The sequence below is a fragment of the Salvelinus alpinus genome, chromosome 4 (genome assembly GCF_045679555.1).
Source record: "Salvelinus alpinus chromosome 4, SLU_Salpinus.1, whole genome shotgun sequence".
Lineage (NCBI taxonomy): Eukaryota > Metazoa > Chordata > Actinopteri > Salmoniformes > Salmonidae > Salvelinus > Salvelinus alpinus.
The window spans coordinates 33917233-33944290 of NC_092089.1; the positions used below are offsets into that span (position 1 = coordinate 33917233).

At 46.5% G+C, this 27058-nt stretch overlaps 1 protein-coding gene and 1 long non-coding RNA gene across 4 annotated transcripts; one reads left to right on the top strand and one right to left on the bottom strand.

The window, feature by feature from the left end:
- Positions 1-524: 524 nt before the first annotated feature.
- atn1 (atrophin 1) lies at positions 525-22103 on the top strand. Of its 3 annotated transcripts, none has more exons than XM_071396720.1 (10): positions 525-862; positions 9304-9447; positions 10185-10289; positions 10761-10880; positions 10987-13793; positions 14573-14789; positions 14907-16347; positions 16542-16685; positions 18684-18864; positions 19080-22103. In XM_071396720.1, the coding sequence occupies exons 2-10, from the start codon at positions 9421-9423 to the stop codon at positions 19111-19113; spliced, it is 5076 nt and encodes a 1691-aa protein (XP_071252821.1). In that variant the 5' UTR covers positions 525-862; positions 9304-9420; the 3' UTR covers positions 19114-22103. The 3 variants fall into 3 exon arrangements, 2 of the variants coding, with proteins under 2 accessions (XP_071252821.1, XP_071252820.1); XR_011674578.1 differs by lacking the exon at positions 525-862 and adding an exon at positions 897-1512 and having other exon boundaries at positions 16529-16685; XM_071396719.1 differs by lacking the exon at positions 525-862 and adding an exon at positions 901-1512.
- Positions 22104-23786: 1683 nt separating this feature from the next.
- On the bottom strand, positions 23787-26609 carry LOC139573365 (uncharacterized). Its single transcript, XR_011674579.1, has 3 exons — positions 26067-26609; positions 25637-25744; positions 23787-25547 (listed from the first exon to the last, which is right to left on the bottom strand). It is a non-coding gene; the product is annotated as an uncharacterized lncRNA (long non-coding RNA).
- Positions 26610-27058: the final 449 nt, after the last annotated feature.

Genomic DNA, 27058 nt, shown 5'->3' on the forward strand with positions numbered 1-27058 from the left:
AGGTTGCTAGATCGAATCCCCGAGCTGCCAAGGTAAAAAATCTGTCATTCTTCCCCTGAACAAGGCAGTTAACCCACCGTTCCTAGGCCGTCATTGTAAATAACAATTTGTTCTTAACTGACTTGCCTAGTTAAATAAAAAATGCATTGGGCTGCCACATTTACCCATTCTTAATTAAATAGATGATTTAGTTCGTATATCTAAAAGCTCTGTAAAATTGCATCCTCCTAAATAAGCCCCTGGTGTGGCTGACACGTGTAATGCGCACTGTATGCAGTGACAAGCTGCATCATATTAACAATGTATCAACTGTAGCTACACTGTTATATAAATTGTTGCAGGTATATCAATTGCATGTTCTAAATGTAGCAGCAGAGGGAGCGCGAGACGTGGCCTTTTTATGTCACGGTAAAAGGAGCGCAAGCGCAGTAGATCGCTCCTCCACATGGTTACTATGGTTACTACACAATAGGAGCCGGGACAGGGGGATGTGTAAAGGGGGAATAAAAAACGAAAGGAGAGAGTAGGGAGGTGGTTTGCAGAACCGCTTGACTGGACACACTGTAGCTAGCTCCCCGACACTGGGCAGAGTAAAGGAGAGAGGTAGACCGAGAGAGAGGTGGAAGGAGAAGAAACGGGGTAGGCCTCGGCCTAGGTTTTAGGGGAAAGGTTTATACACAAAGAAGAACCCTGTTCTAGGCATGAATAGAATGGACACGGAAACTTTGAGAATGCACTATTATCTAGGCTATAATGGCATGATGCAGTTCGATGCTGTTTGACTACACGTTGGGCTGCATGCTGTAGCCATGTGCCCATCAATACAATGATGGGGAGAAATTACAGAACAAAGGGAGAGAAGGTAAGATTCTGTAACTTGAGAGTTATTGTGTGTATAAAGGATCCATGCAAAGTAGCCTTTAGTGGGCCAATGCACAGTTAAAGTGAAAAGTAGCCTATAGTAGGCGAATGCACAATGATCCTACATTGGAGTGGGGGAAGATAAAACTGAAAAAGGGACTTCTCTCCTTCCCTCCCCTCCCTCTTCTGAGTGTTGGCCCTCTCTGCGCCTCTTCGTTCTCCCTGCCTCCCTTTCTTCTCGCTCCCCCATTCCTTAAGAATATGCAAATCACGCCCTCCTCGCCCTCTCTTTCTCTCTCCCTCGAAGTGCATCCCTTGCTCGCCCTCAGTAGATTTTGTGACTGTACCTACCGCAAAAAGTGCAAGTCGTCTTGACGGAGGAAGGGGGAGAAAGAGAAGGGGGTGGGGAAGAGGCAAACGTACGCATCAATTCGTACAGTCTTCAGCGGCACCCCGTTTTTTTCCTGCAACGATTTGGGAAGGAGAGAGAAAATTCTGCATTATTTGCGGAACCGTTGCAATATGATCTAGCAGCCTCTGTTTATAGGTGCGCGTGCTGCTCCTATGTGTGTATGTCAACGTACAGTATAAACCGAGAGAGACGGTTAAAGAAAGGGAGAGTGAAAGGAAACACGCATTGCTGGATATCAGGTAAGGAGAAGGGAAAATGGATGCTTATATATTTTTGCTATTCTTGTTGGCCACGTTTGTGTCTTCTCCCCTTTCTTTGTGCGTTAATAATCATGCGTTATGTGTAATTCATTACCGGGTAAAATGTGTGTTAGGTTACAACGCACAACAGACGTACTCACATTCCAACGAGAAAAGGCGTCTCGGTGAGTTGGTAAAGAATGCCATTCGCCATTCTATTCCGAATTATTTTTTCAAGACATGGAGAAAAAAAATAGTACCCTATGGGAGAAACACAACAGGCATAGATAGACACAGGACCCATTCTAATCTGCATTATCAGTGTTAGCCAATATGTGCTATTGCACATAGCGTCTACATCGTCGGTGTAGTCTATTCCGATGTAGCTCGCTTGTTGTACAGAATAGCAGAGCCGGTCGCATCTGCCTGTGTATCAATAACAGTAGCGGGAGAAGAAAGAAAGAGAACCGTTGCGGTGCCTGCTTCTCGGTGTCTGTCGGTGATGTGAGTTGTGTAACTGCATACTTACACGGGCTAAAGACATGCTGCGATTCATCACATATTTAATTTGAATGATTTCATGTGTTTGAGAGCGAGAAACAGTTAATGTGCACATACAGTGGGGAGAACAAGTATTTGATACACTGCCGATTTTGCAGGTTTTCCTACTTACAAAGCATGTAGAGGTCTGTAATTTTTATCATAGGTACACTTCAACTGTGAGAGACGGAATCTAAAACAAAAATCCAGAAAATCACATTGTATGATTTTTAAGTAATTAATTTGCATTTTATTGCATGACATAAGTATTTGATCACCTACCAACCAGTAAGAATTCCGGCTCTCACAGACCTGTTAGTTTTTCTTTAAGAAGCCCTCCTGTTCTCCACTCATTACCTGTATTAACTGCACCTGTTTGAACTCGTTACCTGTATAAAAGACACCTGTCCACACACTCAATCAAACAGACTCCAACCTCTCCACAATGGCCAAGACCAGAGAGCTGTGTAAGGACATCAGGGATAAATTGTAGACCTGTACAAGGCTGGGATGGGCTACATGACAATAGGCAAGCAGCTTGGTGAGAAGGCAACAACTGTTGGCACAATTATTAGAAAATGGAAGAAGTTCAAGATGACGGTCAATCACCCTCGGTCTGGGGCTCCATGCAAGATCTCACCTCGTGGGGCATCAATGATCATGAGGAATGTGAGGGATCAGCCCAGAACTACACGGCAGGACCTGGTCAATGACCTGAAGAGAGCTGGGACCACAGTCTCAAAGAAAACCATTAGTAACACACTACGCCGTCATGGATTAAAATCCTGCAGCGCACGCAAGGTCCCCCTGCTCAAGCCAGCGCATGTCCAGGCCCGTCTGAAGTTTGCCAATGACCATCTGGATGATCCAGAGGAGGAATGGGAGAAGGTCATGTGGTCTGATGAGACAAAAATAGAGCTTTTTGCTCTAAACTCCACTCGCCGTGTTTGGAGGAATAGAAGGATGAGTACAACCCCAAGAACACCATCCCAACCGTGAAGCATGGAGGTGGAAACATCATTCTTTGGGGATGCTTTTCTGCAAAGGGGACAGGACGACTGCACCGTATTGAGGGGAAGATGGATGGGGCCATGTATCGCGAGATCTTGACCAACAACCTCCTTCCCTCAGTAAGAGCATTGAAGATGGGTCGTGGCTGGGTCTTCCAGCATGACAACGACCCGAAACACACAGCCAGGGCAACTAAGGAGTGGCTCCGTAAGAAGCATCTCAAGGTCCTGGAGTGGCCTAGCCAGTCTCCAGACCTGAACCCAATAGAAAATCTTTGGAGGGAGCCGAAAGTCCGTATTGCCCAGCGACAGCCCCGAAGGAGGAGTGGGCCAAAATCCCTGCTGCAGTGTGTGCAAACCTGGTCAAGAACTACAGGAAACGTATGATCTCTGTAATTGCAAACTAAGGTTTCTGTACCAAATATTCAGTTCTGCTTTTCTGATGTATCAAATACTTATGTCATGCAATAAAATGCAAATTAATTACTTAAAAATCATACAATGTGATTTTCTGGATTTTTGTTTTAGATTCCTTCTCTCACAGTTGAAGTGTACCTATGATAAAAATTACAGACCTCTACATGCTTTGTAAGTAGGAAAACCTGCAAAATCGTCAGTGTATCAAATACTTGTTCTCCCCACTGTATGTGTGTGTCTGTGTTTGACCATTGCTGTACATTGTGTGATTATTATAAGCTATGGTAAATGCTGTTTGCTTTTAGTGTTGATGGACCACAGCCAGGGACCAGCAAATGAATCCATGAATAGTAGCAGCCAGCCACCTGTGACTAAGATATACACTGACTGTATACAGTATCTGTGTCATTGGGATCCTTAGCCTCCCTCCTCTGCTTTACATTGGGCCCATAGGCCTACACTCTCCAAATATTGATTCCGTAGTACAAGTGATGGCTCAATGTTTATCATTGAGTGTGTGGAATTGTGAATTCTTTAACTATTGCAATATAGTAGACAACATGTCTATGGGAAAAGTCACTATAGCGCTATGCACATTGCACATGTAAAGGAGGGGGTTCTGTGAACCAAGATAGCTTGATGACTGATGAGTAGCCTAGTCTGAGACATGGACTTGTGTTAGCTCTCCGGGCTAATGCCTAGGCTTTAGCTCAGCAGGATAACAGAGTCTTGTGGCACTTAGTCCAGGTTCAAAGCGAGTCGGTCCCACACACTCACCTGATGTTGAATTCATGCTAACTGACTATACACTGTGTGTGTCTCTGTGTGAATCTGTAACTAACAGCTGTAACTGTTTGTATACAGTGTGTGAGTGTATGAATAAGTCAACATATGCAGTATGCACTAATAATTAATATATGTAGTAATGGTGCCACCATCGGATTTACTGTACCTGTGATAATTCAAACACACACACACACACACACACACACACACACACTGAATCTGTGTGTTTACTGCTCGATGGGTTGAAGACAAGGGGCTTCATTGTCAGTGCTAACTACCTGGCTAAATATATCCCTTCATTTCACCCAGTGTGTCACTATTCTATTTATATCCTCATTCAGTATACATGAGCTTGACTGGGTGAATGGGTGAATGAGTTGGACATGTAAAACCTGTATCATATTTCATAGTCTACTACCCTAATGAATGAAGGGGTGAATGAGTTGGACATGTAAAACCTGTGTCATATTTCATAGTCTACTACCCTAATGAATGAAGGGGTGAATGAGTTGGACATGTAAAACCTGTGTCATATTTCATAGTCTACTACCCTAATGAATGAAGGGGTGAATGAGTTGGACATGTAAAACCTGTGTCATATTTCATAGTCTACTACCCTAATGAATGAAGGGGTGAATGAGTTGAACCTGTACAACCTGTGTCATATTTCATAGTCTACTACCCTAATGAATGAAGGGGTGAATGAGTTGGACCTGTACAACCTGTGTCATATTTCATAGTCTACTACCCTAATGAATGAAGGGGTGAATGAGTTGGACCTGTACAACCTGTTATATTTCATAGTCTACTACCCTAATGAATGAAGTGGTGAATGAGTTGGACCTGTACAACCTGTGTCATATTTCATAGTCTACTACCCTATTGAATGAAGGGGTGAATGAGTTGGACCTGTACAACCTGTATCATATTTCATAGTCTACTACCCTAATGAATGAAGGGGTGAATGAGTTGGACCTGTACAACCTGTTATATTTCATAGTCTACTACCCTAATGAATGAAGGGTTGAATGAGTTGGACCTGTACAACCTGTTATATTTCATAGTCTACTACCCTAATGAATGAATGGGTGAATGAGTTGGACCTGTACAACCTGTATCATATTTCATAGTCTACTACCCTAATGAATGAAGGGGTGAATGAGTTGGACCTGTACAACCTGTTATATTTCATAGTCTACTACCCTAATGAATGAAGGGGTGAATGAGTTGGACCTGTACAACCTGTGTCATATTTCATAGTCTACTACCCTAATGAATGAAGGGGTGAATGAGTTGGACCTGTACAACCTGTGTCATATTTCATAGTCTACTACCCTAATGAATGAAGGGGTGAATGAGTTGGACCTGTACAACCTGTGTCATATTTCATAGTCTACTACCCTAATGAATGAAGTGGTGAATGAGTTGGACCTGTACAACCTGTTATATTTCATAGTCTACTACCCTAATGAATGAAGGGGTGAATGAGTTGGACCTGTACAACCTGTGTCCTATTTCATAGTCTACTACCCTAATGAATGAAGGGGTGAATGAGTTGGACCTGTACACCCTGTATCATATTTCATAGTCTACTACCCTAATGAATGAAGGGGTGAATGAGTTGGACCTGTACAACCTGTGTCATATTTCATAGTCTACTACCCTAATGAATGAAGGGGTGAATGAGTTGGACCTGTACAACCTGTGTCATATTTCATAGTCTACTACCCTAATGAATGAAGGGGTGAATGAGTTGGACCTGTACAACCTGTGTCATATTTCATAGTCTACTACCCTAATGAATGAAGTGGTGAATGAGTTGGACCTGTACAACCTGTTATATTTCATAGTCTACTACCCTAATGAATGAAGGGGTGAATGAGTTGGACCTGTACAACCTGTGTCCTATTTCATAGTCTACTACCCTATTGAATGAAGGGGTGAATGAGTTGGACATATATGTTGCATGTCATGGTCAATTACCTGTATCTATTAGTGATGGGGGGAAAATCAGTTACATATTGGGATATTATTTTTGACGATATATTGTATCGCATTGTTTTGACAATATTGCAATATTATTTTCCCATGACTGATCAAAACTCGCTTTCTCATGGTCTGTTGTCTGAGCTATATTTTTGGAACATCGAATCACAATAAAACAACAGTGTCGATGCGCAAAACATAGAATCGTGAGAATTGCAATACATATCGTATCACCACATAAGTATCATGATAATATCGTATTGTGAGGTCCCTAGTCATTCCCAGCCCTAGAATCTATGAATGAATGAATTATCAGACTGTTAACCCCATGCAGGTTTGGGTCTGGGGTAGAGGTCGACCGATTATGATTCTTCAACGCCGATACCGATTATTGGAGGACCAAAAAAAGCCGATACCAAATAATCGGCCGATTTTTTAAATATATTTGTAATAATGGCAATTACAACAATACTGAATGAACACTTATTTTAACTTAATATATTACATCAATAAAATCTATTTAGCCTCAAATAAATAATGAAACATGTTCAATTTGGTTTAAATAATGCAAAAACAAAGTGTTGGAGAAGAAAGTAAAAGTGCAATATGTGCCATGTAAGAAAGCTAACGTTTAAGTTCCTTGCTCAGAACATGAGAACATATGAAAGCTGGTGGTTCCTTTTAACATGAGTCTTCAATATTCCCAGGTAAGAAGTTTTAGGTTGTATTTATTATAGGAATTATAGGACTATTTCTCTCTATACCATTTGTATTTCATATACCTTTGACTATTGGATGTTCTTATAGGCACTTTAGTATTGCCAGTGGAACAGTATAGCTTCCGTCCCTCTCCTCGCCCCTACCTGGGCTCTAACCAGGAACACATCGACAACAGCCACCCTCGAAGCAGCGTTACCCATGCAGAGCAAGGGGAACAACTACTCCAAGTCTCAGAGCGAGTGACGTTTGAAACGCTATTAGCGCGCACCCCGCTAACTAGCTAGCCATTTCACATCAGTTACACCAGCCTCATCTCGGGAGTTGATGTGCTTGAAGTCATAAACAGCGCAATGCTTGAAGCACAGCAAAGAGCTGCTGGCAAAACGCACGAAAGTGCTGTTTGAATGAATGCTTACGAGCCTGCTGGTGCCTACCATCGCTCAGTCAGACTGCTCTATCAAATCATAGACTTAATTATAACATAATAACACACAGAAATACGAGCCGTAGGTCATTAATACGGTCGTATCCGGAAACTATCATCTCGAAAACAAGACATTTATTCTTTCAGTGAAATACGGAACCATTCCGTATTTTATCTAACGGGTGGCATCCATAAGTCTAAATATTCCTGTTACATTGCACAACCTTCAATGTTATGTCATAATTACGTAAAATTCTGGCAAATTAGGTGGCCCAAACTGTTGCATATACCCTGACTCTGCGTGCAATGAACGCAAGAGAAGTGACACAATTTCACCTGGTTAATATTGCCTGCTAACCTGGATTTCTTTTAGCTAAATATGCAGGTTTAAAAATATATACTTCTGTGTATTGATTTTAAGAAAGGCATTGATGTTTATGGTTAGGTACACATTGGAGCAAGGACAGTCCTTTTTCGCGAATACGCACTGCATCGATTATATGCAACGCAGGACATGCTAGATAAACTAGTAATATCATCAACCATGTGTAGTTAACTAGTGATTATGATTGATTGATTGATTGATTTTTATAAGATAAGTTTAATGCTAGCTAGCAACTTACCGTGGCTTACTGCATTCGCGTAACAGGCAGGCTCCTCGTGAAGTGCAATGAGAGGCAGGTGGTTAGAGCGTTGGACTAGTTAACTGTAAGGTTGCAAGATTGAATCCCCGAGCTGACAAGGTAAAAATCTGTCGTTCTGCCCCTGAACAAGGCAGTTAACCCACCGTTCCTAGGCCGTCATTGAAAATGTGTTCTTCACTGACTTGCCTAGTTAAATAAAGATTAAATAAAGGTGTTCAAAAATACCGATTTCCGATTGTTATGAAAACTTGAAATCGGCCCTAATTAATCGGCCATTCCGATGAATGGGTCGACCTCTAGTCTGGGGCTGGGCTCCTGTAGGGTAGGTAAGGAGCTAATGTGGTTCTGGTATAGCCCCGCTGGTTACCTGAGGTTCAGTATCGAATAGAGATGGCTATAACAGCTTAAACCCTTTCTGACCCAGGCTTAAACAACAACTGAGGTGATTCTGAACTCAAACACACATCCAATTGCTTTGGGAAGGTGCTGTACATTATCCAAGTACCAATGTTCATCAACATAAGGGAATAATCTGTGCACACAATATTTTCTTCCAAATGTGTTTATTGTCATACACAACAGTATCTATACATCTGTGTACAGATTCCATGTCCTTAAAGGAAAACCACACAAAACTATATTTTGGTATTATTTTCATTAATCCATTGTTGATATAGGCAGTATGAATCAAAATGCATCATACCGGCTGTATTTCTGTTTTTTAAAGTTATATATCTTGAAAACTTGATTTCTGACATGCAAAACATTTTGGGACTATATCAACAATGGACTAATGAAACAAATATCAAAATATTGTTTTGGGTGGAGTTTTCCTTTTACTGTGATTCTTCAGAATGAACTGAACTGCGGTGTATTACTCATCAAAGCATCCATTCAGTATTGAAGTGTGATATGAGTCAGATATCGTTTTTCCTGTAGCATGGCTGTGTTGAGGATCCTTGACTTGTACATGCACTCAAAGCCATGCCTAGTTAATCAGTCCACCATTGCAAGGAATTCTCTATAACTGTAGTTGTAATGTTGATGTTACTGTTCGATAGATTATTCAATATTTATCCTTCGATATGTGTACAGCATTTGTTATTATGATTGATGGTGCACTGTAACGTGTCCTGTAAAATAATGTGTTGTTTTATGGTTGTTGTATCATTGTATTTTACTTGTATGGGTTTTCTGATGCTACCTAATTCAATGGGACTGGCCTGGTTAGGTAGAGAATTCATCATTGTGGTGTTTTTTCCAGGTTGTAGAAGCTCAGATGGTGGTGAGGTGATTTTCAGTCCTACAGAGAAAGACAAGGACACCACTTCATTCACTGCTATGGCCTGTGGGGAGGGATGGACATCATAAAGGAGTAACGATGAAAACTCGAACTCACAAAGAATCGGTATGAACTGTTTCAATGGCTTCCTTCATCTCAACCTTGTTCCCCTGTGTAGCTGAGTGTGCATGTGTGGGTCAGATTGCAGATTTCTTTATTGTTAATTTGTTGTATTATATTGCACAGAGATGGATAGTGATGTTATATTTGACATAATTTATAATGAATAAGACTTTTGAAGTTAAGATATTCTGTGTGTATATTCTGTGTGTATATTCTGTGTGGACATTGATGTCATAATTATTCCTCTCTCTGTTCTCTTTTCTCCTCGTTCTTGCCGCCTTCTACCCTCCCAATTCCTCTTCTCCTCTCTCCTTTCCCTCCTCATTCTCTTCCCTCCCCCACCCATTACTGATCCTCTCTCCTTTCTCCCTCATTCCTGCCCCCTCCATATTTCATCATCCTTCGTTCCCCCTTACCCTTCCTGATCCCCTTTCCCCTCCTTTCTGCCCTCTCTATCCCTCACATTTTTATTTTCCCCTCCTCCTCCTTGGTTTTGTCCTCTACTGTTCTCTTTACTTATTGTTTTGACCCCTTTACCTCCCTCGACCCCCCTTTACCTCTCTCTACCCCCCTTTACCCACTCTACCACCTTTACCCACCTCTACCCCCCTTTAACCACCCTCTACCTCCCTTTACCCTGCTTTACCCCCCTCATACCCCATTTCCCCTTCTTGCTCTTCGTTTGTTCCTCCTCTCTCCTTTTCTCCTCCATCTTGCCCCTTCCACCCCTGGCGGGTCAGATGCCAATGCGCAGTGGGCGGAGACGGGGGGGAAGCAACGAGGAGAGGAGGGGTAGACGCCCGCATCCCAGCCCTTCTCGTGCAGAACGAAACGACAGGCAGACGGTGAGAGCCTATCATGTTTTATGTTTGTTCTTTCCCATGTTCTCCATAAGAAACTCTTGTTATGTTGTCCCTCCGTCTCTAGTAATGGCAGTCTCTTTCTCCTTATGGCTGTGTTTGTCATGTAGTCTTTCCATCTATATTTGTCTATAGTAAAGTGTGTGTGTGTGTGTGTGTGTGTGTGTGTGTGTGTGTGTGTGTGTGTGTGTGTGTGTGTGTGTGTGTGTGTGTGTGTGTGTGTGTGTGTGTGTGTGTGAGAAGAGGCTGTCAGTCATTAGATATTGATCTACATATAAGCCTTAATGAAGTTGTGTGTCTGCGTGCCTGTATGAGTCATCACCACCATGGTTGCCTTATACGTACAATTGTAGTGCCAATGTGGTGTGTTTTATACTGCTTTACCTGCAGTGTCATCTCTGTGAGTTTGTCTTTCTTACTTTAAAAAATTATATGCATGCATATTCTGTATCGTAGCAAAGAGCTGCTGGCGAGGAATTGGCTGTCAGTCGCTTCAATCACAGATCGCAAGGCCATGATTCGTCAGAGAGTGAAGGGGAGGAACTTGTGCCTCCACCAAAGAGGCAGAAAGTCCAGGTTAGTGTAACGTGATGTTGAACTGCACCACTAGGTTGAATTAGGATGTTTTAATGTCAACATTTAATTAATATATACTTTCCTCATATTCACCTTATGTCATCAGGATTCTTCCTCTGCCACCAACCCACCGACTTCAACTCATTCAACTGACAGTACTCCCCCCACTATACCGCCCCCACCCTCGGCTCCCAGACAGTCACGTGACAGTGACAACGAGGATGGCCAATCCCAGGGCAGTAGGAGCTCAGTTGTAGGGAGCTTGGCCAATAGTCTGAGCAGTGGGCGGGACATCGACCAGGACAATCGATCTTCCTCCCCGAGTCTCTCTGCCTCCCCTCCTGCCAGTTTAGACTCTGACTCTGATGGTCCAGACTCACCAAAGCAAGGAGAGGGGGAACGGGAGAAAAGGAAAGAGGGAGGAGTGGGGAAGACAGGAGGAGAGGAAAGGAGAGCAGCCAGAGAGGGGAGAGGGGATGAGTCTTGCGGAGATGGAGAAAGGAAGGATGGAGGAATAGAGGACAGTCCATCTCTGAAGCTGCCATCCTCCTCCATCTCTTCCTCTGCTCCTGTTCCCTCTCTCCGCGGAGCAGGGGATTCAGCCAATGACAACAATAGTGGCAGGAAGTCCTATTTCTCACAGGACTCCAAGCTGGTGAGCAAGATGGAGTATGGACCGGCCAGCGCTGACACTGTGCACAGTGGCAATCGAATGAACTCCAAAGCTAAAGCGCAGTGCGTGACCAAGGCAACTGTCGCCGGGGGAGACTATCCCCACGGCAACCCCAACATTCCACACCCCCCTCCACCACCCCTTCCTCCTCCACCAGCGCTGAAACCCTTAGAACTAGGGGGGCAGAACCTGCCCTCAGAAGTCAAGGTAGAGAGAGAGAAAATGGAGAAAGGTGAGAAACTGATGGACAACAAGACGGCTCCTCCCTCTCTGTTACCCCAAACCAGCCCCTTACCACCCTCCCAGCCCCCGCCCCACCCCCACCACTACAGCCCCACCGGATGGCAGGGAGGCACCGCAACCGGTTGCCAGGGGAGCTGGGGCTACAACCGTTACTCTGGTAACCACCAAACTCACCAGCCGCAGCACCAACCCCCAGTGCAGCAGCAGCAACTGCCATCCGTCTACAACCCCCCTTCCTCCCGTCATTCGTCCTCCTCCCACCCCCCTTACCTCCCCCACCCCCACAAGGAGTACCTCCCCAGGTACGCTTCCGGGGGAGGGGAAAGGGAGAGGGGGGCGGCCGGCGAGAGGGAGAGGGGGGGAGTGAGGGTGGAGTATGGGGGAAGGGAGATAGGTAGGGATTTCTCGGCTGGTAGTGGTAGTAACAGCAGCACTTCTGGTGGGATGGGGGGTCCTAATGGGGTCCAAGGGAGGGAGTTTGGGGGTCAGAACCGGGAGTACCCAGGCCTGGGACCTCAGGGCTCTGGGAGAGACCCCCCCATGGGTCCTGGGGGAAGAGAATTTGGACCAGGGGGGTTCAGAGAAAGAGAGAGGGATAGAGATAGAGAGAGGGAGGGAGAGAGGGATGTAGGAGGAAGGGAGTTTCCTTTACAGAATCGTAATGAGAATCAGAACAGAGAGTTTGGACCCACCGGTGCTGGGGGAGGAAGGGGGCACCCCAGAGACAAAGACGGGGGGCGGTGGGGCGAGTTTGGAGGCCAGATGAGAGAGGCGGGGGGCAATGGTAACCCCAATAATAACCCCCTCCCCCTAGGAAACCCCCCAAGCTCGACCAGTGGGTTACCTGCAGCCCCCATGCTAAACCGCGACCCCCCTTCCTCACCCCAAAACAACCCCAGCCACCCTGCCCTACCCTCCCACCCACATCCTCAAAGCACCTCCAAACGAGACTACCCCCCATCGATGGACCAGGCACAGACAAGGCACAGTCCCCCCTCTGGACCAGAACACTTCCACAGAGAGTACCCTCCTGGGGCCAAGGACTATCCCCCTGGTGGTCCACCCTCCACCGGCCCAGCCCGTGAGTACCCCAGCCCTCCCGGTATGACTCCAAACCTGGGCCGAGACTACCCAGGTGGACCTCAGATCCCCCACCTGCCCCACCCCCACTTTCCAGCCCAGCAGCCCAGAGACAGGGACCGAGAGAGGGACACCAACCAGCGAGAGTCGTCTCTCTACCAAAACCGTGGCGGTCCCCCCCAACCCCCGTCCCTTTCTCCCTCCTCTTCCTCCTCCACTCCTCATGGACACCCTCCGAATGCTCCTTACCCTCCTCCACCGCCTCCTCCCCCTCTCCCCACTCCCCAAACCTCCCTCGCTCAGCCCCAACCTCCCTCTGGCCTGGGACCCAATCACGTTCGTCCGGCAAATTACCCTTCCTCCAATCAGACTCCTGCAACACCCCTCTCTCCTTTACTAAACCCCTTGACCAATCAGATGGGAGGGTTTCCTTCCTACCCGCCAGGCTCCTCCTCCGGGGCCAACATGTCACTTCCTGGTTCTGGTGTGTCACCTGGCTGTCGGCCCTCACCCTTCCACAGCACTTTGAACAGCCACGCCCCCTTCAGCGGCCCTTACCACTCCAATGGGAATAGTGGGAACAACCTGGTCCCGACTAACAGCAATAGTAACAGTAGCAGTGGCAGCAGCCATACCAACTCTCTCTCTCAGTCCCTCTCACCTCAAAACGCCTCAAAAGGACCCCCACCTCTTAGTAACCCCGGCAACAACACTGGCACTTCGGCCCCTGGCTGTAGCTCCTCACTTCCTAGAGATGGGCATTCTGATTCGTCCACAGGTCCACCTCCCCCACCTGTCATCAAGGAGGAACCAATAGAGGAGAGGGAGGAGAGTGAAAGCCCACCTCCTGTTTTGAGAAGTCCCTCCCCTGAGCCCAAGCCGGTGGACATTCCGATCCACGCCAGCCAATCAGCACGGTGAGATGGGATAGGTGTCATAGCAACAGAAGGGCTCCATCATATGTCACTCTAACAACAGTTTTTGTCACTGGAACTTATCATAATATGTCCGCTATTATTTCTAGATAAAGGGGCTGAGAAATGTATTCCTGTCACAGAAGATGTTTTGTAGATAGGCCTACAGTATATCAAAGACAACAGCACCTGTCACAGAAGATGTTTTGTAGATAGGCCTACAGTATATCAAAGACAACAGCACCTGTCACAGAAGATGTTTTGTAGATAGACCTACAGTATATCAAAGACAACAACACCTGTCACAGAAGATGTTTTGTAGATAGGCCTACAGTATATCAAAGACAACAACACCTGTCACAGAAGATGTTTTGTAGATAGGCCTACAGTATATCAAAGACAACAGCACCTGTCACAGAAGATGTTTTGTAGATAGGCCTACAGTATATCAAAGACAACAGCACCCATCACAGAAGATGTTTTGTAGATAGGCCTACAGTATATCAAAGACAACAGCACCTGTCACAGAAGATGTTTTGTAGATAGGCCTACAGTATATCAAAGACAACAGCACCCATCACAGAAGATGTTTTGTAGATAGGCCTACAGTATATCAAAGACAACAGCACCCATCACAGAAGATGTTTTGTAGATAGGCCTACAGTATATCAAAGACAACAGCACCTATCACAGAAGACATTGCCAGATAATAAAGATAGTATCATCATATGGGAACAAAATCTGATGCATAAATTGGTTATATTTTGCTGATGTGGTTCTAGGTTCCACAGGGTTCTAGATCGGGGCAGTGGAAACTCCTGCGCCCGCAGCGACGTTCTCTTCGTCCCCCTGGACGGCTCCAAACTGTGGAAGAAGAGGAACGAGGTGATCGAGAGAGCCCGGAGAGAGGTGGAGCAGAGGGCCAGAGACCTGAGGGAGAAAGAGCGGGAACGAGAGAGGGAGAGAGAGAGGGAGCGGGACCTGGAGAGGCATCTACAAGTGAGTATAATGAGGCAGGGAGGGGGAGGCGATGAGCAGACGGACACAATGCTCAATTTCCTTCTCCTTTTTGTCTCTTTAAATGCTACCTCTCTCCCGTTCCCTCTCTCCCTGCAGCAACAGAAGGACAATAACAATGCAAATATACAACGCCAGGGAGCCTCTCTCTTCTTCCCCTCCTCCTCCATCCTCCTAGACCCTAACTCCTCTTCTTCTAACCCTGGGTCTCACCCTCAACCTCACCCCCAGCAGCACCACTCCCACCCTCACCCCCACGCTCACCTCCACCCCTCCCATCTCCACCCCTCCCTCTCTCAACACATCCCACACTCCCTCCTCATGCAGTCAATGGGGGGTTCGACGGTGGTTGGCCCACAGGGGGCTCTGGGGATAGGGTTAGGAGGGCCGTACCTGGGCCCTGACACCCCGGCACTGCGGACCCTGAGCGAGTACGCCCGGCCCCACGCCATGTCCCCCCTCGGGGCTAGTCGCCAACACCAACACCCGCATGTTCACCATCATGGCCACCCTCATGGCCACCCCCATGTCCACCCCTCCTTCTTCCTCCCCCAGTTCCAGAACCATGCTCTGGCCCACCCACATCACATGCCTGCTGATGCAGCCACAGCGGCAGCCATCTTGGGTTTCCTCTATGGGGGCAGTATGGAGGGAGGGCCAGGGGGGCATGGAGGAGGACATGGGGGGATGGGTGGTGCAGGGTTAGGGGGGATGGGGTTTCCCCATGCAGTGGCAGCCCACCGTGAGCGCATGAAGCCGGGGTTTGAGTTTAAGAGTGAGGACAGGGTGTACCAGCCGGGCTCCTTGGGAGATCCTACGGCTCTCGCCCTCGCCCACTCCCACTCGCATGCCCACGCACACGCTCATGCACATGCTCACTCCCTACTGCTGGGGGGAGGGGGTGGAGGTGAGGTGTCCATTTACGGCACCCCTCCTCCCCAGGCTCCTCCACCGCCCCTCCAGAACCCAGCGTTAGCCCCAGTGAGTCGCCTCCCTAACCCTCCTCCCGCCCCTCAGTCCCTCTCCAACCCTCCCCCTTTCTCCCTGCTTCCTCCCTCGCTACCCTCTCACCCTGCACCAGCCCCTCCACCCCCGGCCCCCGCAGCTGCACCTCTGCCCGCTCCTCCTCCACCCTCCTCCAACCCTGTTTCATCCCTCCATCACCCCGCACCGCACTCCTTTCCCAGCTCCCTCCCCCCATCTCACCCCCCACCTGCCCCTGCCCCGGTGACCGCCCCTCCTGAGACCTACCCCCCTCCTACTCGCTCCCCCACCACCTCTGAGAGAGAGAGGAGTGGAGAGAGGGAGAGAGAAAGAGAGCGAGACAGAGCGGGGCTGCCAGCCGGTGGAGAGAGGGGACGAGAGAGGGAGCGAGAGAGAGAAAGAGAAAGAGAAAGAGGGGGAAGCAATGGAAGTGGTGGAAGTGGTGGAAGTGGAGGAGGAGAGATTCCGGGGCGTCTTCAGATGTTGAACGTCACGCCTCATCATCACCAGCACTCACACATCCACTCCCACCTGCACCTGCACCAGCAAGACACAGGTACCCACTGCTGCTAACACTACCACAGTTGTGATCTTGTACTGTGATCTACACACTACTATTTAGTGCTCTTTTGAGCTGGGCCTGAGAAAGCTCATCCTGTCTGTTACAGATGTTGATGTTAACGTGGTTGTTGATTCTGTGACTCTTATTAAATATCTCCTTGTGTTTCCTGTTACATCATTGGCCCCTAGCGGCGGGCGGGGTGCACCCCCTGATGGACCCGTTGGCGTCGGGGTCTCCCCTGGCCCGCCTGCCCTACCCAGGGGCAACGCTGGGCACCCCCATCCTGGCACACCCCCTCACTGAAAGCGAGGTGCTACGACAACAGCTCTTCGGTGAGGAAAGGCTTGTTTTTTCAGTCTGTTTGTTTATTTTTCTGTCTGCCTGTCTGTGAATATGATGAATATGATACCTAACTATCTTTCTGTCACTATCTACCTCACCTGTCTCTCCCTTCTCCACTCCTCCTCTCACCTGTCTCTCCCTTCTCCACTCCTCCTCTCACCTGTCTCTCCACTCCTCCTCTCACCTGTCTCTCCTCTTCTCCACTCACCTCTCTCCTCTTCCCCACTCCTCCTCTCACCTGTCTCTCCTCTTCTCCACTCCTCCTCTCACCTGTCTCCTCTTCTCCACTCCTCCTCTCACCTGTCTCTCCCTTCTCCACTCCTCCTCTCACCTGTCTCTCCCTTCTCCACTCCTCCTCTCCCCTGTCTCTTCTCCACTCCTCCTCTCACCTGTCTCTCCTCTTCTCCACTCCTCCTCTCACCTGTCTCTCCTCTTCTCCACTCCTCCTCTCACCTCTTTCTCCCTTCTCCACTCCTCCTCTCACCTGTCTCTCCTCTTCTCCTCCTCTCATCTGTCTCTCCCCTTCTCCACTCCTCCTCTCACCTGTCTCTCCACTCCTCCTCTCACCTGTCTCTCCTCTTCTCCACTCACCTCTCTCCTCTTCTCCACTCCTCCTCTCACCTGTCTTTCCTCTTCTCCACTCCTCCTCTCACCTGTCTCTCCTCTTCTCCACTCCTCCTCTCACCTGTCTCTCCTCTTCTCCACTCCTCCTCTCACCTCTCTCTCCCTTCTCCACTCCTCCTCTCACGTGTCTCTCCTCTTCTCCACTCCTCCTCACCTCTCTCCCTTCTCCACTCCTCCTCTCACCTGTCTCTCCTCTTCTCCACTCCTCCTCTCACCTCTTTCTCCCTTCTCCACTCCTCCTCTCACCTGTCTCTCCTCTTCTCCTCCTCTCATCTGTCTCTCCCCTTCTCCACTCCTCCTCTCACCTGTCTCTCCACTCCTCCTCTCACCTGTCTCTCCTCTTCTCCACTCACCTCTCTCCTCTTCTCCACTCCTCCTCTCACCTGTCTTTCCTCTTCTCCACTCCTCCTCTCACCTGTCTCTCCTCTTCTCCACTCCTCCTCTCACCTGTCTCTCCTCTTCTCCACTCCTCCTCACCTGTCTCTCCCTTCTCCACTCCTCCTCTCACCTGTCTCTCCTCTTCTCCACTCCTCCTCTCACCTGTCTCCCCTCTTCTCCACTCCTCCTCACCTGTCTCTCCCTTCTCCACTCCTCCTCTCGCCTGTCTCTCCTCTTCTCCGCTCCTCCTCTCACCTGTCTCTCCTCTTCTCCACTCCTCCTCTCACCTGTCTCTCCCCTTCTCCACTCCTCCTCTCACCTGTCTCTCCTCTTCTCCACTCCTCCTCTCACCTGTCTCTCCCTTCTCCACTCCTCCTCTCACCTGTCTCTCCCCTTCTCCACTCCTCCTCTCATCTGTCTCTCCTTTCTCCACTCCTCCTCTCATCTGTCTATCTCCTTCTCCACTCCTCCTCTCATCTGTCTCCCCTCTTCTCCACTCCTCACCTGTCTCTCCCTTCTCCACTCCTCCTCTCGCCTGTCTCTCCTCTTCTCCGCTCCTCCTCTCACCTGTCTCTCCTCTTCTCCACTCCTCCTCTCATCTGTCTCCCCTCTTCTCCACTCCTCACCTGTCTCTCCTCTTCTCCACTCCTCCTCTCACCTGTCTCTCCCCTTCTCCACTCCTCCTCTCACCTGTCTCTCCTCTTCTCCACTCCTCCTCTCACCTGTCTCTCCCCTTCTCCACTCCTCCTCTCACCTGTCTCTCCTCTTCTCCACTCCTCCTCTCACCTGTCTCTCCCCTTCTCCACTCCTCCTCTCACCTGTCTCTCCTCTTCTCCACTCCTCCTCTCACCTGTCTCTCCCCTTCTCCACTCCTCCTCTCACCTGTCTCTCCTCTTCTCCACTCCTCCTCTCATCTGTCTCTCCCCTTCTCCACTCCTCCTCTCTCCTCTTCTCCCTTTCCTCTTCCCTTTTCCTTCCCCCTCCAGGCGCTCCGTTCCGTGAGCTGCCCCAGCCCTCCTCTCTGACAGGTTCCATGTCAGCGGCCCACCAGCTCCAGGCCATGCAGCAGGCCCAGAGCGCAGAGCTGCAGATCCAGAGACTGGCCCTGGAACAGCAGTGGATCCACCACCACCACCACCACTCCCTCACCCAGGACGAGTACTACAGGTAGCTACTAATGGGACCAGGGGAGCTGGGTGGGGTGTGGGGAGACTGTGTCTGGTGGAGATGTGTGTGTGTGTGTGTGTGTGTGTGTGTGTGTATGTGTGTGTGTGTGTGTGTGTGTGTGTGTGTGTGTGTGTGTGTGTGTGTGTGTGTGTGTGTGTGTGTGTGTGTGTGTCATCCTTGACCCTGTCTCATACAGTCTCTTCTCTCTTCCTCAGCCACTTAAAGAAGGAAAGCGACAAGACCCTGTAAGGGAGGAAAAAGAGGGGGAACAAGCCCACGGATGACAAACCCAAAGGAGGAAATATCTGCAAAGGAAGAAGAAAACAACAAAACGGAAGCACTAAAACAATGAAGGAAGCATCATACCATAGGAACCTGAGGAGAAATGAACTGATTGAGAAACCAGATGAAAAAAGGGAGAGAGGGATGAGAGGAGTGAAAACATTGCTCACAGTCTGTGTTGTCTGTACTATACCATAGCCCCAGACTCTGGGCGCATCACAGCGTATGTTGTTCAACTCCAGTTTTGTATTGTGCCCTGTACAGTATACTAGGTTGGAGCAGCAATATAATGCAGTACAGTCTGGTGTAAATGACCTTATGCCAGGAAGAATGTGTACATGAGGCTCTCTTTTATGTCATTGCATGTAGCTAGGCCCTTATTCTGAACTGGTTGAACTCCTGGTTCTATTTTTAGTAATCGCCCTCTCTTTCCTAACGGACGGGTGGTGTATGAGTATGCATGAGATCAGCGATTAAGAAGTGTCATATTATGTTAACAATTAATAGTATTGTTATTATTATTGTCTGTTTGTTGATAATTCTATATACATATTATTTGTATTGTTATTTTATTACATTTTCATGGTATGGCGGTTTCTTTAGTTTTTTATTGTGAAACGAGATGCAAATGAAGGAAAAAGATAAACTACATCATTTTTGGGGGGAAATATATGGGTCTCTGTGGTTGTGTACAGTATGTTCTCTCCTCTCTCGCTCTCTCTCTCTCTACACACAGACACGTGCATTTCTGTCTTGGTTTTTATATAAAACACACATAAAGCATACAGTAACAGTCAAAAGTTTGGACACACCTACTCATTCAAGGGTTTTTCTTTATTTGTAATAGTTTCTACATTGTAGAATAATAATGAAGACATCAAAACTATGAAATAACACATGAAATCATGTAGTAACCAAAAAAGTGTTAAACAAATCAAATATATATTTGAGATTCTTCAAAGTAGCCACTCTTTGCCTTGATGACAGCTTTGCACACTCATGGCATTCTCTCAACCAGCTTCATGAGTGAGTCAACTGGAATGCATTTCAATTAACAGGTGTTAATTTGTGGAATTTCTTTCCTTAATGCGTTTGAGCCAATCAGTTGTGTTGTGACAAGGTACGGGTGGTATACAGCAGATAGCCCTATTTGGTAAAAGACCAAGTCCATATTATGGCCAAAACAGCTCAAATACGCAAAGAGAAACAACAGTCTATCATTACTCTAAGACATGAATGTCAGTCAATCCGAAAAATGTCAAGACCTTTGAAATTTTCTTCAAGTTCAGTCGTAAAAACCATCAAGTGCTATGATGAAACTGGCTCTCCTGAGGACCGTCACAGGGAAGGAAGATCCAGAGATATCTCTGCTGCAGAGGATACGTTCAGTTATTGTTATTGTCCTTAACTGCATCTCAGATTGCAGCCCAAATAAATGCTTCACAGAGTTCAAGTAAAAGACACATCTCAACATCAACTGTTCAGAGAAGACTGCGTGAATCAGGCCTTCGTGGTTGAAATGCTGCAAATAAACCACTGCTAAAGGACACCAATAAGAAGAAAAGACGTGCTTGGGCCAAGAAACACAAGCAATTGACATTAGACCAAAGGAAATCTGTCCTTTGGTCTCATGAGTCCATATTTGAGATTTTTGGTTCCAACCGATGTGTCTTGTGAGGTGCAGAGTAGGTGAACGGATGATCTCATGTGTGGTTTCCACCGTGAAGCATGGAGGAGGAGGTGTGATGGTGCTTTTCTGGTGACACTGTCGGTGATTTATTTAGAATTCAAGGCACACTTAACCAGCATGGTTACCACAGCATTCTGCAGCAATACATCATCCCATCTGGTTTGCGCTTAGTGGGACTATCATTTGTTTTTCAACAGGACAATGACCCAAAACACACCTCCAGGCTGTGTAAGAGCTATTTGACCAAGAAGGAGAGTGACGGAGTGCTGCATCAGATGACCTGGCCTCCACAATCACCCAAACTCAACCCATTGAGATGGTTAGGGATGAGTTGGACCGCAGAGTGAAGGAAAAGCAGCCAACAATTGCTCAGCATATGTGGTTAACTCCTTCAAGACTGTTGGCAAAGCATTCCAGATGAAGCTGGATGAGAGAATGCCAAGAGTGTGCAAAGCTGTCATCAAGGCAAAGAGTGGCTGCTTTGTAGAAATTTAAAATATGTTTTGATTTGTTTAACAGTTTTTTTGTTACTACGTGATTCCATGTGTTATTTCATAGTTTATGTCTTCACTATTATTCTACAATGTAGAAAATTTAAAAAATAAAGAAAAACCCTTGAATGAGTAGGTGTCCAAACTTTTGACTGGTACTGTATATCGAATTCCTTTCTTCTCCCTCACCCAACTGTCTCACTATCTTTCTTTCCCTTCTCTCTCCCTCCCTCTCTCCTTCCCTCCTTCTCGCCCTCTCCTTGCCCTCTCTCCTTCCCCTCTCATCTCTCCCTCCCTCCCTCTCCCCCTCTCATCTTACCTTCCCTCGCCCCCTCCCTCCCTCCTTCTCGCCCTCTCTCCTTCCCCTATCATCGCTCCTCTCTCCCTCCCTCCCTCTCATCTTACCTTCCCTCGCCCCCTCTCCTCTCCCTCTCTCCTTCCCTCTCCTCTCTCCCCCTCCCTCTCTTCTTCCCTCTCTCCCTCCCCTCCTTCCTCTTTCCCCCCCTCTCTCCTTCCCTTTCCTCCCTCTCTCTCTCTGGGTGAGTGTAGCTAATAGGAGACATATGTATGGGATGAGTGTGAGACATGAAAGTTGTGTAGCACCAGCCCTGTACAGCCAACATTCCAGACCACACTGTAAAAGAAAGAAGGAAACTGATAGGAGCTGGAAGCGTATGATTTACCGATGCTGTTAGAAGCTCAGGGCTGAATGTGTTCTAGGCTAAATGTGACAAATGCCTCTGTGCTGTTTAGAATAAATGCTCTTATAGTTTGTATTAATAATGTTTCAACCACAAAGAGGCAACTTCATCCTCTTCATACAGTACATGTGATGGTGTGACTTACAATTCCCTCTTTATACCAAGTGAAGTTAAAACCATGCAATATTTACATGGTAATTGCATATGCAGCTGGACCGTACTATGTTAGCATGCTACGGTTTGACTATTCACATAAAACTATTTTACTTTGACCTCTATTTACAGATAGGAACTGACTGGGTGTGTCTTTGCCTTATATTCTGTTTATAGTGCTGTATAGTCAGCCATGTTACCATTCAGAAAAGCTACTGTACTCTGTATTAACCATAGGAATAACATGCATTCAACAAGAGTTCATTAGTAGTAAAGAAGCAAACAGGTATATTAGTGTCACAGTGTTTAACTGGCAAGTGCTATTAGCCTTCTCCTGCCCTCATGTTGAGCTGAGAAATTCCATGGTAAGTTGGTTGTGTGGCGTTTAAAGTCACCTTAGATAAGTATGTCGGCAGCATTCCGTATTGTAGCATCTACAGGACGATCCTGACATTCCATTCTGATGACATCAGGGAGATATTCTTAGAGCCATCCTTCACCAGGGCAAGTGAGAAGGACAATGTCAAAGATGTAGAAATAGGTTGCATAGAATAAATAGATGTAATTTTACATGGCCTGTCCATAATTGCAGCTTGTGTAATACACAGAAGTTTCACCAAACAAATTATTACAGTGTAATTACCATTTTATCATGTAATTTCTAAGTAAATGGACCTTTATGTACCAGGCTTCCCTTGGCGTTCAATCAGGCAAGACTTTCTGTCAATGGTGCTGTGTGTTCTACCGGTAAGTGAACTATTTCTGTGATCACAGAGCCATGGACTGACTGACAGGCTGCCTTGATTATATACTAATTGGAGTCACAGGCGTTTCAATGTTTCTTGTTTTTGCCAATCTGGTGAAGTATTCTCAGTGTCAGTCAAAGGGGGAGGGCTCAGGCTGCATGACACTGAAATCCAATAGCTACTCCCTTAGTCGTAGGAAAACACACATATAAACCCTCACTCATTAACTCACTCATCCATTCACAAGCTGAGAAATATGCTGTCATGTTGCGCCATGTAATTAAGAACACAGACTCACTTGCACACACACAAAAACACACACATAGAGACCTTTGTGTCTGAGAGAACCCTGAAGGCGATCAACACTACCTCCCAGACTAGCGACAGACACACATACCAGAGACAGACAGACCAACGACAGACAGACAAACCAGTGAGCTGTGTTGACAGAGAAACCGCCTCACAGATACCAGTGTTTGCATCAAGTTGACATGTAGCTGTGCCGGCAGTGTGGAGAAACCTCAGCTGGACAGGAGTCAGACAGAACACACACAGACGTCATCTCTGAACAGTCCACTACCTAAAGGACATCGCGCCAACTTGACACAACTGGTGGACACAATGGAGTCAACATGGGCCAGCATCCCTGTGAAACGCTTTGACACCTTGTAGAGTCCATGCCTGATGAATTGAGGCTGTACTGAGTGCAAAAGGGGGTGCAACTCAATATTGTACACTCAGTGTATATTCAGTTTTTTAGAACAGTTAAGACATAGTCCTGTGTCTTGGTGAGCATTTAGAATTCAGATAGAAGGCCAGGATCACGCAACACTGCCAGAGAAGATAGACAATAGCAGGTAAAGACACTTTAATAAACATTTTATCAACATTTATTTGGTGCCAGTCGGAATGTCTGCAAAGGTGAAATCTTCTAGAATACATTTTGGGGTTTTGCAGCTGTATAACAAAGGTAGAGAAACTGTGTCGTAGATCTACTGTATGTGGCAAGTTAATGTGTTGACTGACCTGTGTCTTCTTTGCACATAAAAGGGTTATAAGTTAATGTGTTGACTGACCTGTCTTCTTTGCACATAAAAGGGTTATAAGTTAATGTGTTGACTGACCTGTGTATTCTTTGCACATAAAAGGGTTATAAGTTAATGTGTTGACTGACCTGTGTATTCTTTGCACATAAAAGGGTTATAAGTTAATGTGTTGACTGACCTGTGTCTTCTTTGCACATAAAAGGGTTATAAGTTAATGTGTTGACTGACCTGTGTCTTCTTTGCACATAAAAGGGTTATAAGTTAATGTGTTGACTGACCTGTCTTTTCTGCACATAAAAGGGTTATAAGTTAATGTGTTGACTGACCTGTGTCTTCTTTGCACATAAAAGGGTTATAAGTTAATGTGTTGACTGACCTGTCTTCTTTGCACATAAAAGGGTTATAAGTTAATGTGTTGACTGACCTGTGTATTCTTTGCACATAAAAGGGTTATAAGTTCATGTGTTGACTGACCTGTGTATTCTTTGCACATAAAAGGGTTATAAGTTAATGTGTTGACTGACCTGTGTCTTCTTTGCACATAAAAGGGTTATAAGTTAATGTGTTGACTGACCTGTCTTTTCTGCACATAAAAGGGTTATAAGTTAATGTGTTGACTGACCTGTGTCTTCTTTGCACATAAAAGGGTTATAAGTTAATGTGTTGACTGACCTGTCTTCTTTGCACATAAAAGGGTTATAAGTTAATGTGTTGACTGACCTGTGTATTCTTTGCACATAAAAGGGTTATAAGTTAATGTGTTGACTGACCTGTGTCTTCTTTGCACATAAAAGGGTTATAAGTTAATGTGTTGACTGACCTGTGTCTTCTTTGCACATAAAAGGGTTATAAGTTCATGTGTTGACTGACCTGTCTTCTTTGCACATAAAAGGGTTATAAGTTCATGTGTTGACTGACCTGTGTATTCTTTGCACATAAAAGGGTTATAAGTTAATGTGTTGACTGACCTGTGTCTTCTTTGCACATAAAAGGGTTATAAGTTAATGTGTTGACTGACCTGTGTATTCTTTGCACATAAAAGGGTTATAAGTTAATGTGTTGACTGACCTGTGTCTTCTTTGCACATGAAAGGGTTATAAGTGAATTGAAATACAACACCAAATCCATTACCTTCACAAAAAAGGTACAAAAATATAAAAAGCACACCAAACAAAAACAACCATTGTTTTCAAACCACTCACTCGGCATATAGGAGGTCACTGAAAGTAAAATTCCATCTCATCACTACAGAATTAGGCCAACAGTTCATTTTTCAGTGCTAGCAGCTTGGGCTTCAGCTTTCCATCGTCGAGGTTCAGGAAGACTTTCTGCATGAACTCAAAGGTGCTGCCCAGGGCCTTGGGGTAGTCCAGATGGAGGGAGTAGAGTAGCCCAAAAACAACCATGAGAGCGTCTGGCCAGGAGCAGGAGTTAGTCATGACGATCTTATCCTCAAGGACAATGGATACATGCGCTGGTCTGATGGGTATACCACCCACCACCTCATTGTGCTGGCCCACCACTGAGAGAATGGAAACTCCATCCAGAATACCAGGGTTGCTGAGTTCTCCCACCTTAATGACAGAGGAAAAAACTAAGTTTAAAAAACACAATACGAAAGAATGCGTTGATAATGGTACAGGCTGTAAAACCAGGTGGCTACCTCGCAGATTTTGAAGACATCAGAACTATCCTCTCGTAACAACAAAGGGAGACCAGCCAGGACTGCAGAACGGGCCACGGTGATGTTCTTTTCTCCCTGTGAAGTGAACTAAAGAGAGCACATTTCACAATGTCATTTAGCATTTAAATAATCCAGTAAGTTGAGCTCGTCAACCCCAACATAGGAGTGATCTAATCTGGTTCCAGTCACAGATAATAGTTGAAGCACATGTCCATGTAGCGCATGGGTGGCCAATCTTATGCACAAAAAGCAGGTGTAGCTGCAGGCTTTTGTTCCAACCAAGCAGTAAACAAAGTCTTGGTTGAAGATTAGTTGATCAAGTTGAATCAGGTGTGTCACTGCTTGGTTGAAACAAGAGTCTGCAGCCACACCAAGATTGTCCATCCCTGATCAAGTGAATCCCACTGACCTGCTCGTTGTACACTCTCAGGATGCTTGAGAATTCCCTCCATGGGTGGTGGACTTCCCCCCCCTTCTCCCTGAACAGGGTCAGCAGGCGGGGTGTGTGGTGGTCTAAGGCAGCGTAGAACGTCTGCTGCAGGCTCTGGTTGGTGATTCTCTGAAACTCAGCATGTACCTTAAGCAAAAGACAAAGCACACAGAAAATCCCAATTTATGGCAGTCAGGCAAGTTGAGTCTGCCCTGAAAATTTGGTTACTGATAACCATGATTTGTGAGTACAACCAGAAGCCCATGTGACATGCATCAAAAAGGTCTGAACTGCAATGGAAATGTAGTACCTTCAGGCTCTGATCAGGCCCTACACCCAAACAAGGGCACTGCGTTCATCCACCTCTGGCCTGCTCGCCTCCCTACCACTGAGGAAGTACAGTTCCCGCTCAGCCCAGTCAAAACTGTTCGCTGCTCTGGCCCCCCAATGGTGGAACAAACTCCCTCACGACGCCAGGACAGCGGAGTCAATCACCACCTTCCGGAGACACCTGAAACCGCACCTCTTTAAGGAATACCTAGGATAGGATAAAGTAATCCTTCTGACCCCCCCCCCCTTAAAAGATTTAGATGCACTATTGTAAAGTGGCTGTTCCACTGGATGTCATAAGGTGAATGCACCAATTTGTAAGTCGCTCTGGATAAGAGCGTCTGCTAAATGACTTAAATGTAATGTTAAATGTAGATTGTTATGAGCACATGAATTGACAAAGACAACTTTTCTTAGTCTGCTTAACCTGGGCTTCGAGGAAGAGTGCTGGCCAGCATGTTCTGAGATGCTCTACAGAGGGACTGGATTTAACTATTTCTTAGCGTCGGAGAGCAAATGTCTTCTGCATGTGTTGATTGATGAGTGGCAGGTCTCTGTTTTCTTTCATCATCTCGTGGACCATCTCCAGCCAGTTTCTCTGTCACTTGGGTACGCTTTGGAATTGAAGATTGTCCAAGCCA

Excerpts from the sequence above, each read along its gene's own strand:
- atn1 (XM_071396720.1), top strand. The coding sequence starts at position 9,421 with ATGAAAACTCGAACTCACAAAGAATCG. Across the intron at positions 10,881-10,986 it reads CAAAGAGGCAGAAAGTCCAG|GATTCTTCCTCTGCCACCAA; the intron begins GTTAGTGTAACG and ends TTATGTCATCAG. Across the intron at positions 13,794-14,572 it reads CACGCCAGCCAATCAGCACG|GTTCCACAGGGTTCTAGATC; the intron begins GTGAGATGGGAT and ends ATGTGGTTCTAG.